The 12,882-nt window shown below is 38.8% G+C and overlaps 1 protein-coding gene across 1 annotated transcript; it reads left to right on the forward strand.

Moving 5' to 3' along the window:
* Nucleotides 1-8,198: 8,198 nt before the first annotated feature.
* Nucleotides 8,199-9,319, forward strand: phlda2 (pleckstrin homology-like domain, family A, member 2). The gene is made up of 2 exons (XM_044123802.1): nucleotides 8,199-8,766; nucleotides 8,894-9,319. The coding sequence occupies exon 1, from the start codon at nucleotides 8,326-8,328 to the stop codon at nucleotides 8,725-8,727; it is 402 nt and encodes a 133-aa protein (XP_043979737.1). The 5' UTR covers nucleotides 8,199-8,325; the 3' UTR covers nucleotides 8,728-8,766; nucleotides 8,894-9,319.
* Nucleotides 9,320-12,882: the final 3,563 nt, after the last annotated feature.

Below are 12,882 nucleotides of genomic sequence, written 5' to 3' on the forward strand. Positions count from 1 at the left end.
AGCCAAGCCTGTTTTAAATAAATTCAAATAATATGTATATGTGTTATGGTGAATCATGCTGAGAACAGCATATGATCAGGTTTGGTTGGTTTTTTATCAGCACACCTTTCTAAGACTGCATCGTTTTTCTTAGAGGAAAAAGGTGAAGTTTAACCTCATTACAGTAACCAAATTTGGTAACTTATTAGCCTATTCCTTCATTATTATCTAAAAAACAATTCATATTGCATTAGGATCATATTTTTTGGCAGTTATCTCAGAAAGTGAAACTCATATCGTAAACTCATATATTATATCCAAGCACACAGAGTGATACGTTCCTAGCCTTTGTTTCTTGTAATTTTGGTGATGATGACTTACAGATAGCGAAAACCCAAAATTCAGAGCCCCAGAAAATTAGAGTACCGCAAAAAAGGAAATGAATGAAAACTCGTGGAGTCACACCCTACACCACTAATTATCTCAAAACACCTGCAAGTGTTTCCTGAGCATTTAAACGCTCTTATCACTCTGGGTTGGTAGGCTGTGCAATCCTGGTGGAGAATGATGACCTGACGGATGTCGAGGAGACCATCATCAACACCCTTTACAAGGAGGGTAAGCGATGAAAAGTCATTTGCTGAAAAAGCTTGTTGTTCACAGAGTTTTGCATCCAAGCATATGAACGAAACACTCAAACAAAGAAGTTTGATAGAAAAAGGTGCAACGGCAACAAAGAGAACAAAGAGCCTTCAGAAGATTGTCAAGTGAAATCTGTTCCAGAATTTGGGGGACTTTCAGAAGAAGTGAACTGTGACAAAAACATGTAGATGAATAACAGGCATGTGCTAAGAATGTCAAGCCAGTGGTAACACCAGAGACACCTTACTTGTTTTAAGGTAGAAACTGAACTTGACTGCTGCGTAATGGTTCAGACTCCTGTTTTAAGGTTAAAGTAAATTCACTATTTTATTTAGAAATTGAGATACTAGGGTCTGGAGGAAGAGTAGAGGCACAGAGTCCACAATGCTTGAAGTCCAGTGTGAATTTTCCACAGTCAGCGATGGTTTGAGGTGCCATCTCTTCTGTCAGTGCTGCTCCACTGTGTTTTCTGAAGTACACCAGTCAATGCAGATGTCTACCATGACATTCCAGAGCACTTTAAAGCAATCTGGACTTCCATTACACCAATTCAGACTTTTAGACGTGCTAGTGGGGAAAATGATTAAAGTCACAGTAGGTCTTGCTGACAAGGTCACAAAGGCTGAAATACAAACAGGAAAAAAAATTTAAACTGTCAAGTCTCCCACTACAGATAAGATTAATACCTTGGAAAGACTCTTGGTTTATCATACAAGGCTCAGTAAAGCTATGCAGAAGGCAGAGTGAAAGCAGCATTCCTCACTGAGAAGAAATGCAGACCTGCATACCAACCATTCTTTGCAACATCAAGATGTCAAGAGTAACATCCTGGGCCTACCAAGGAATCCACTGACCACGCCTCTCAACCGTTCATAAACTCATAGAAGGAAGTAGGTCTGTGTTTACACATTTCTCAGTTGAAATATGTGTGGGAATTACAGTTAAGCATGACAGGTGGATTGTTGGTTATACATTCATGAGATGCTTCTTTTGGGCCGATCAGCATTTTGGAGTCATGAGCGTCTGTCACTAACTAAAAAATTACCTCTAGATGAAAGGCTTGGAGCCTAATGGCACTCATCTGACAGAGAACACCTGGCAGGTTTCATTTCTGCAAAGTTAAGACAACAGATTTAGTAAGATTTAAAACCAACATTAAAATCTTAATTTTGATGCAGCACTGTAATCTCACACTGAAAATTTTCGAAAAAAATAAATTCTTAATGGGGAAATTCTTGACACCCCAAAGAATCCCCTCAAAGTAAATGTATTTGTAGTTTTGTGATTTAAACTAAGCTTTATAAGTTGCTAAAGCTTATATGAATCTCTAAATAGTATTTCATTCATTCTTGTTTATCTGCAGTGTACACATGACAAAGACCTCCGTTTCTCGGAGAGAAGCAAAATAATCTCCAAAGCTTACTCTTAGAGAAAGTCACAAATTCTCACAACTGTTAGACTCTTGTTTTATGCTAACTAGTTGATTAATGTTGTCTGTCAGAAAGGAAAAAAAAGTAGAAAAATGTCAAGTCTGTTTGGACTTTAATTGGAATAGTGTGGTTTAGACATGTCAGCCACCACCAGCGTCCTCCTCAAGAGGTTGGGGAGGTGTTGGCTTGATAAGTAACAGGGTCTTTGTGCTGGATGGCCAAGTTTGAGTTTTACTGTTTTCAAAATCTTCTTAAACACAAAAGTCCACTGAGTTGCTCCTCCTTTATTGTTTATTGTAGTGATTGGTTTTCACTGCCAGAACTATTTTTGCAAATGGTGAAGAGAAGATTTAGAGCTCTGTGTGTTTCTGACATTGCCTTGGCTTCTCACAGGAATTTTGGTCGGCAGAAACATTTTGGTATTTAGATCGGGTTGATGAGGAAAATGATAAGAAAAGTAACTGGCATATGAAAAGGAATACAAACCAGATTTTAGATTTGTCACTCTTTAGTATCTCTACCTGCTACGACACACTGTCCACAGGTTCTGCAGCCATGCCTTATTTCATTGTTCCTCGGGCAGCATGGTATTCGCTCAAAGGCCTCACCAACCATTTGTTCTTTTTCCCACGGTGTGGAATGCCAGCGTGGACACACACACACACACACGTGTGCCCGCATGTGCGCATACACACGCACTCACATGCACTCACACACACAAAAGGCTTACAGGAACAATGCCTCGAATAGCTGAAGAGTCTCATCACTGGGCTTTGTGCACAAAGAGCAAGAAGAAGAGGATGTGTGGGTTTTTGTGCATGTGAGCGACAGCAGCTGTTACCTGCGGACTCTGCTGGATTTGTCAACGACTCGTCAAATGCAGCCCATCCATACTGCTCCCATTGTTTGGTGCACTATGTATAGTTTACTGTTAGAGGGAGGTTTTCACCACCGTTCACAGTGTTCAAAAAGGTAAATCCAATGCTTTATCATGCACACTAATCGGTGCCACAAACGTGTCAAAAAGTTCACAAGTTTCAGAACCTTCACGGGACATTTATGGGTGTATGTTGGAGCAGATTTGCAGCAAAAATAAAATGTCACCTTAGTTCTGTATTAGTTTTACTGGCAGAACTCATTCCAACAAATAAATATTTTACCAAGTGAACTTTTTTACATGTCGGGTCATTCTGATCCAATTCTTATAGGTATTTGATTGGGATTATTTATGATAGAACAACACAATGTAAAACATAACTGTGAGGTGAAAGGAACATATTATTTATAGCAAAACCTATTTACAAAAAACCCAAAATAAAATCTCATGTGTTCAACTCTTTTGAATCAGATTTTAGGTTACAACACCAGATTCCAAGCAAAAGAAACTCCAAACTCATCTGACAATACCAAGACACGGTTGTCCACCTAAGCTAACAAAGGCCAAAGTAAAGAAGGAGATAAGTTGACAACAGTAACTCTGGAGGAGCTGCAGATATTCACATTTAAGATCTGAGATTCTTTTGAAAAATGTCCATTAGTTGTGTGGTCTATAAATCCTAATTTAAATGTTTTCCCAACCCAAGTCATAAACATCACATCCTTACGACACAGGGATGAATCAGCCAAAGACCTGCAACAGGAACTGCAAGACCGACTTTAATGCCAAGTTTTAGGCAATCGCTCCTTGTTAATCACCTTGTTGTTGCAAAGACACCTGTTTATGCCATCCTTGTTATTTGTAAAGTTTTCTATTGTGTGTAGACACAACACAGGTCAATCCCTTAAGTTCATGATCCTTTTTGGTGCTTGGATGTTTCATAAGTCAGAATTATGTGGCTAAGGAAAAATCAACTGAATGTGGCTTTTAGAAATGGAAGAATAGAAGCCATTTCTAAGAACTGGAAGCCACAGGATGCTCCTCCTGAAAAATAAATGAGTTTTCCCTTCATTATTCAGCCCTTGTTTCTCAAATGCAACATTTGTATATAAAATGCATATAAAATGCAAGTATATAAAATGCACCCCTCACTTTATCTTAACAGTATTTTTCCTCTTGTAATGTTAAATGGAGACAGACATGCACAGTCAGTATTAAAGACTCAGAGTTTAGTGTTATTATTGAAACTGTGATTCACTGAAACTGTCTGCTCTTATGATAGTTTTGTGTCAGCATATATAATTAGTTTTAATTAATAAATTGTACACAGATTCAAAACAAAAGTTGGGTTCTCTGCAGTTTAACAAGGACCCTGTTCTATGAAACCGATCAGATCTCTAATTAGACCCCTGAAGTTCTGTATTACGTTGCACAACACTCTTAAATATGACATCCAAACACGTCTCGTTTTATTTCCAACCTTTATGATCATCTGCAGAATTCACAGAGTGTTAATTATGAGGCTCATTGTAAACACTGTGCAGCTTCATGTCTCAACATGTCCTCCAAGCTCTGGGACGTTCCGGTCCTTCCACTCTCCATCCTGTCACACCCATGAGCCCACGGCTGCAAGGCTGCACAACTCTGAAACAAACATGGGAGACGAAAACAGGAGCATAAACGTTCAGTCCTTTGGCCTTCATTCTTACTTTTGTCCGTATGAATTTATCAAGAGCCGTCCTCTGTTGTTGCAGGTGATGCCTTATCTGACTTCCTCTCTGAAGGACTGTTTAGTCTGCGGGGAGACAGTGAGATCCTGAAGCCACTGATTTAAACTGGAGGTTGTCACAACACACATCCAGAAATCCTCCACGTGAGCCAATCGCCTCCAGAGATGGTTGTGCTTTCCCACAAACTGTGATAAAGGAAGGGTGACGCTTTCAAGTTTTACTATAGATAACTTGTATGTAGTTAATTCTTCCCTTTATTAAATAGTGTACATAAATGTACTCTAGCCTAACTTTATGCATAAGGAAATTGAAATTTTAATTTGTTGGTAAAGATGTGTAAAAAGTCTTAGAATTGTTATTTTTTCTTAAGTAAAAATATCTGGTTAAGCACCTGATGTCCATATTTAAGTATGGTAGAGGATCTGTGATGCTGTGGGCCTTTTTCTCTTGTTAACCTTCTTAAAGTGTGCTGCACCAAGAATTCTTTGAAAAGGCAGAAGATTTAAACAATGTGGTGAATACTTTTTGAAACATGAAATTGGGTCATCTTTAGGCCTTTTCATATCCAAACCACATGAGCAAAGCAACACGACAAAACATTCACAAGAAACAACCAAACAAACAAACAAAAGAGCCCTTGCTTTCATCGTCATGTAAATTCCCAGACAGGTGAGCCGGAGAGCATAAGAGAAGATCCATGTTGATTAAAGCCGTCCTATAAAGATGGGTTGGTGGAAGACCCCTCTCTCTGAATGCTTCAATCTTGATAAATTGAAGCATTCAGATAATTGAAGCAGGAGATTAAGAAAACTTAATCTCCTATTGGCAGATGAGCGCTACGCCAAATATTAACATGTGAATTACCAGTCTTTATTTCTTCTTCATTCCGTCAACCTTTTCTGGATCAAATGATCTCCTGTCGACAGATTCTCTAAAAAAACTCAAACCATGATCAGTAATAAATATCATACACACGCAGACAAACCATTGTAAAAACCACCTGACCCTCCTTTGGCAAGCAAACCCCTTCAAACTGCTCAGGCAGTTCTGAGTCACTGCCTGGGCATGTCCGTGAGCTTCCGCCTCAAAGCTCACTCAAACCAAAACTCAAACATACACACTTCACCTCAGGCAAACAACACCAGATAACTAAACAGAGAGAAAAAAGTCCCAGAAACAAAGAGAAGAGAAAGGCAGGAGGTGAAGAGGCGGCGATGCCGTTTCACTCATCACAAGGCAGCAGGCTGTCAGGCCCTCTGCACACGTGTGCTTTTGTCTTCTTTCAGGTCGGCGTAGAGCGCGGACCACCACATCCTGCTCCAGTGTCACCACAAGTTCAGGAACAGAAATGTTTAAAGTGGTTCACTGTGGTTTTGTCTGCAATTGCTTTTGATCCCAAAAGATGTGGCTGTGTGAAGGGCAGTGTTCTGTAAATGCACAATCCCCGGCTTTCAGCTCATACAGATAAAAATTGAGATCATTTAACAACTTTAAAATTTAGAGCAAAGCAAGTTTTTCCAATAAAAGTCAGGAAATTAGCGGGATGCATTACATTAACCTTTACATACTGGTTACTTTGTTACCTCATACCTCTATTTGATTGTCTTCTGCTCTTTGTAGCCTCATAAAGCGTTTTGTAATTTGGTCAAATTCAAAACAACATTTATCTTATTCAGTTAAGATATGAACAATGCCTTTAAATAAATAAAAAAACCAATGACTAAATCATTCTACAAGATGCAAAAATGTGTTAAACCTTTGAAGAACATCAGATAAGCTGGTTGCTGTTGTGCATTTGGACTGAAACCAAACAAGTCCCCACAGATTTTTTAGAAAGCAGGAAGAGCCAGGACTGAGTCAGTCAGCTGACCGGCAGGGTGGCGCTGCGGTCAGGAGCCGTTAGAGGAGCGCACAGCGGATGTCAGGAAGATAAGAGAGGAGCCACACCTCAGGAGTCATATCAAAGTTTGTTCATAGTGCTTTCCCTTCACTGTTTCATTTTTTTCACTATGATTTTATATAAATGAGAAGAAACTTGTAAACGCCATAAAGTCTTTGGATTCTCTCTTTGCTTTTGAGATTCTACTTAACAATGAAAAGGTCTGATTTAAGGTCAGCTATGTCTCCAAAGATTCACTTATCTTGATAAAAAAACTTTATAAATATTTGACCATTTGAGGTTGATTTTGCTTTACTTTCTGACATTTAATTAAAAGTAATTAAAGGTTAATTAAAAATAAGCAGAAACTCCTGATTATCTAGTATTTCACAGGCTGGTCAGGATATTTTGGAAGATAATTATGGAAGATAATAATGAACCTTATGGAAGATAATAATGAACCTTATGGAAGATAATAATGAACCTTTGCTCCAGTAAACTCCCTATGAGCCTGACATTGTAGCTTTATTATTTCAAATAAACAAGTGGTCCAACAAATAAACAGATTGATAAGCTTTGATTCATTTTAAATTGTTTTACAACCTTTTTATTTCATATTAAGTTGCTTTAAAACAAAAATGGTTGCTTGGTTACATGGAAACCTAATTGGCAAACTAATGTCTACAAAATGCCTGATAAGTTATTGGTGAATGGTGAATTTATTTCATGTTATTAGATGATTAGTTACTGAGTATGCGCAGAATCGATCAAGAAACAAGTAGGTGTCCATTTAATTAAATAAAATTAAACTCATAGCTACAAGAGAAAAGTCTACAGCAGTCTAAAGTAAACAACTTAAGTATCGTTTGGTTTGTAATTTGTTCGATTTCACTTTGAGGGGATTTTTAACTAATCATTCAGTTATCAGTTTTGAGTTGAAACACAGATCAACATGACAGAGCACACTAAGCACAGTTTTTTTCTGAAGGCTTCCAAAAACACACCTGTGCCACAATATGAGGGTATGACAGTATGGCTCAATCTTGTTCAAACATGACACATGGATGAGCAGGGAAAAAACTTTACTGGTCTTGCCTCAAAACCTTTGGGATTCATTTTAGCAGAGACTCTGAAGCAGCCCATCTCGACCAACGTCAGTGTCTAATCCCACAAATGCATTTTGTCAAAAATGGTCCAAAATCCAATACACATTCTTAAGGCTTCCCAGAGAAGTCGACAAGAAGCCGTTATTGCCAGGATGGGCCAACATCATATTAAACCATATGGATTAAAATCATGTGAGTCAAGTTCAGATGAAGTGATTTAGATCTGACTGAACTGCAATTTTTTATTTCTTTATATATATATATTATTATTTTTTTTAAACAGTTTTTATGATCTTTTATACATTCCCAATATCAGTGTGAACGGGCACATCTGGCGATCCCTAAAGAATGGGCAAATATTTGGACAAACTCCACAGTGGGATGTGGATTACAAATTAACATGTCGGCAGCGTAATTAGGTCCACTTCCTCCTCCAACTGCATGCGCCACAGCTTCCGCCCACACTCGGCCTTGAATTATTCCTCTGGCAGCTGCATTCCCAAACAGCAGCTGACGTCAGGAGGGAGGGGTTGCGACTATAAAAACCCGGGGAGCCTCTTTCATTCACAGTCACATTCTGGATTACTACGATAGCTGCAGAGAAGCTCCTTCTTCGGAGTCTTCGGACGGAAACGCAGAGGAGGAGTGCGCCCCCCATCCCCTTTGTTTTGACAAGAAAACAATGAAAATGCCAGCGGAGGAAATCATCAAGGAGGGAGACCTGGAGAAGAGGAGCGACAGCTTCCTCCAGTTCTGGAAGAAAAAGACGTGCGTCCTGACCAAGGACAGCCTCAATATGTACGCGGACGTAAAGCGCTCCAAGGTCAAAGAGCTCAAGCTGCAGTCCATCAAGAAGGTGGACTGTGTGGAGCGCACCGAAAAGTTCATGTATTTCACCATCGTTACCAAAGATGACAAAGAGATCGACTTCCGGTACTCCACGGAGCAAGCCTGCTGGCACGCGGAGATCACCCTGGCCCTGATTAATTACCAGAACAGAGAAGCCGTCCAGGACTTCAAGACACGGCAGGACAAAGAGAGCGCATCGCCCGGACAGGAGAGGCGCATGGCTAGGGCGCCTTGAACCGCTCCAAGGCGCAGGATCGGAACTGCTCCAAATATGGTGAGATACGCTCCAGGATGCTGGATCTCCCTGTATATGAATGTAAACATGATTATGGGGGGGCTTCAAGCGCAAACTCATAACGCTTTTTTTTTTCTTTTTTTTTTTTGTCTTTTAAATCCTCTAGAGTTTACACGGACCATTGAGGAAAAATGGGAAAACGGATCGACGGAAGCCTTGGTCATCCGGTCCGGTCCAGAGACGAAGGACTGTTCGGGACTGAGCTCCCTCAGAGACGGGACAACTGATCCAAATCGACACACGAACTTTTAGAAGTTCAAAGTGGACTGAACTGTCAGAACTATTTCATGTTTACTCTTCATAGAGAAATGGCGCCTGAAATCATGTTAATTTATTTTTGTTTCCAGGACCTATGGTGCTACTGGTAAACTGCTTGTGTTTAAATTATTTTCTGCTTAAATGTGTTTATTTAAATAAATATCTATTTGCTTTTGCCATAACTCCATCCTCCTATTTTTTCTTTTTTTTTTTTTACTTTGAAAATGTTTTCTTAAGGTCTGTTAATGTTTAGACTTGCATGATTCAAGGGGGGGGAAAAGCACCTGACATGCACTGATACCTTTCACCAGCACTATTTCTTAAATGCCACACATGCAACCGTAAAAAGGGAGTGGAGGACCGGGAAGTCCCTCTTCCGCTCTGGCGTCAAGTGGAATGTGACCTTTTGTTGTCGCTGGGAGGGTTTGGGGCCTGAGTCATGACTGATAGCAAGTTCAGTCGGCATCAACGGACACTTTGAAGACTCGGTGGTGTCACTGAACACACCTGTTTCCAAGGTGTGGTGACCTTTATGGCTCCTGGCACAATCTGATAATGGAAATATAAAATGAGCGTATCTGAAGAAAATTAAAATCATCAAAAGATTCGGTGTTTCTCTTGGTGTGGTACTAAAGATTACTATTCTGAGACCTTATTGTGTCCCTGATAATATACAATGTTTTTAAATCTTTTTTTTTTTTTTTGGTAGAAATGGTGGACAAAGGTTTTTAATTGTTGGGAGGGTGGAACTGTTTAGTGATAAACTGCAGGATAAAGTAAATGGAAAAGCTACTTGGGTTACAGTCATTAAATGAGTCACTTTACAACAACAGTATCTGAGCATCTGGCCATAAAATGAGCAGAGTATTATGCTGGCTTTAGCCTACTACAATTTAACAAGAAAATTAGTTTCTCAATTTTTTTGTACTTTATTTAGCCAGATATTACCTGACAGTTTCTTTATAGAAATAATTAAAATTGAACAGCTAACAGACCTAACCTTCATTAATGTAATGTGGTCACTGCTGCCGTTTTCAATTAGACAATTGTTTAGGGGAAACACTTTTCCCAAAAATTCTGATAAATTCTTTGAACAAACAAATTTAAAGGTTTGAGTGATCATTAAATTTACTTCCTCTAATAAATTGGCATATTCAACAATTCATAGCCAGCAGGACAACAGTGATATTTAAGAGGTTGAGTCCAGAATGATCTGTTCATGGTTAGTTATTAGAAAGTAGAGTCCCAAAAGGTAACTTCAAACATTTAGCCGATTTCACCAAGTTGATTGTTGGTACATCGAGACAAAATCACCTTGCTGATTCTCAAAATGATATTTAATGTTCTGTCAAAGTATCTTATGTACTGTTTTTATAGATTCAGTAAAATAAATTGAAATCAATTGTATTTTTTTTTCTTGCGGCTTGCATCTTTGTTAATGACTAAATTATCTGTGTTGTATACAATACATTGGACATTTCTTGTGGTTTAACCTCTTTATGACTTAATGTTTCATAGGCGGTAATCTAAACAGCCAAACTGATAAAACAAAACGTTCAGATACTCCACACTAGTAAAAAAAAAAAAAACAACACCAACTTCTTCCATATAGTTGGAAGAAGCAGGTTAAGAGCTCCAGAAAACTGTTAACCACAGGAGTTTGTCTCCCTTCCAGTGAGACTTAGAAACACAAAACGAAGGATGAGCAAGAGCCAAAGTTCCTGTAAGACTGCTACACAAATGATTAGCATACAATATGAGAGAAACCTCAAGTAAAGAAAAAGAAAAACTGCACCATTCAAAGAAAACATTTTATAATTCTAAGCAGCTATTTCAAAATGAGGTGAATTTTTTCCAGCACTTAAGTCAGACCTGCCCTTCTCCACCTAAATATCTGCAGCTGAGGATCCTCCATGGAGGGGAAGTGTGTCATGAGCACACACATTCAGAGGTCAGAGGTGACACTGAGTCAGATCGTTAGCCAGGAATAATGAAACATATCGTAGGATCCCCCCTCCCACAGTCAGATCCCATCCATGTGCAAAGCTTTGAAGTGGGATCACGCTACAATGAATGCATCGAAGTCTTGATCTGTGGAGTATTACAGAAGCGGATGGGCCCTCTTTTCATCTAAAAATACTGCTTCACAAATTGGCACCACGTTAATCTTACACACACGCACACACACACACACACGCACATGCACACACACCTTTAGCCTCTGATCAAAGGGCAAACAGGGTATTTTTTTTGTCACCAGAGCTCTTAGTTGAGGCCTGTTGTTAAATAAATCTGTCTAGTTCTGAACATTTGACTCTAAAACATATCGGTAACAGTTATTCCAATCTACTCTACATCTCTCCATATTATACACCGGAAGGTTTTCTTTCAGAGAAACTCACAAAATATCTCCTTCATGGCATTCGGCTATGGTTTGTCATTACAGCAGCGGAAAGTTCACATTGTGCGATGCAAGGTCTGACATCTTTGGACAGTCTTCTGGGATTTTCTTTTTCCTTCAAGAAGCGAGAGCAGGAGAGAATGTGTCATTCAGGGGCAGTTCTAGCAAACAGAAGACGCCGCGCTGATAAGAAGAGGCAGGGTGACGACAGGGTGGAAGAAACATGTTTCAAGTTCTTTCATCACTCAGATAATTTCAACAACACTCCCACTCAGTATCTCTTCTTATCTTCTTCTAAGAGAAGTAACTCATTAATCCGGAGCGAGGTGTCTATTATTAATGCGACTCTTGAAGGAGTGGTTGGCCCTTATACTTTTGAAAGTGTGAGAAAACAATCAAATCAAACTAAAACGGTCGTTTTCTCCACACATTTACTTGTTACATGTTACTTTGATGGATTTTAGACAACGAATCTGAACCTTCTTCTCCAGCATGAAACAAAAGATTTAAACAATAATAAAAATAAAAAGCGGCATTTTGAATTTCTTCCGAATGGAAAGTGTCTGTCTTTATGTATGCAGGTTGGTTTATTCCCCAGGATTTTGTTATTTGGCTGATCATATGAAACGGTCCGTCCAAAATGTTGTTGCACGTTAAATGGAAAAGCAAACTGATTGTTAGACCATGTTTTGTTCCCTATTTCTAGACGTGATGCTATACATAAAGGCGGTTTTTGGGTTTAGGAAAATAAATAAGGCAGTATTAGCAAAGTTCATTCTCTTTGTATATGACAGAGAAAACATATTTGCTAAAAGAGACGTTTCTTTCAGATATTAGCATGTTAGCATCTGACTGGGACTCAGTCAGCATGATCCACCTGACAGTCCATCATTTTGCCAAAGTAAGTCAGCAGCAGTATATATTCTCTATCCTTTTGAAAATCTTGGTACTCTTGTTTTTCTTAACACAAACATTGTTATTTATTTTTTTTACAAAAGTTTTAAAATGATATTCTATTCTTCATACTTTGCCTCCAAGAACCAGTGTACTTCGGACGTTTTTTTAAAATGGTCCATATTAATATTTGTCGAGGTCTTCAGAAGGTTTTTCTTAGTTTTTCATTAAACTTTGGTAACTGTTGTAGTTCAGGGATCAAATTCCGTTTTAATGGTTTGAAAGTGAACGTTTCTCATGTGAACGCGTGAAATGTAAATTGCCAAATGTGATAAAATATTTACAGTTTGCCAACCTTCCCTCCTGTAAGAAACAACATAGCAAACGATAATATGAAAAGCTCTAATAGCCTGTTGATGGATTGTAAGATCAGCAGCTCAGGCTGGAAAATCTACAAAATTCTTTTAAAGCCTTTAAAAAGCACTTTCTCTCAGAAACAGCTCCAACTTAGAGCTCATCCAAATCTTGACCAAATCTTCACA

Source organism: Gambusia affinis, linkage group LG08 (genome assembly GCF_019740435.1).
Source record: "Gambusia affinis linkage group LG08, SWU_Gaff_1.0, whole genome shotgun sequence".
NCBI classification, from domain to species: Eukaryota; Metazoa; Chordata; class Actinopteri; order Cyprinodontiformes; family Poeciliidae; genus Gambusia; species Gambusia affinis.

Excerpts from the sequence above, each read along its gene's own strand:
- phlda2 (XM_044123802.1), top strand. The coding sequence starts at position 8,326 with ATGAAAATGCCAGCGGAGGAAATCATCAAGGAGGGAGACCTGGAGAAG.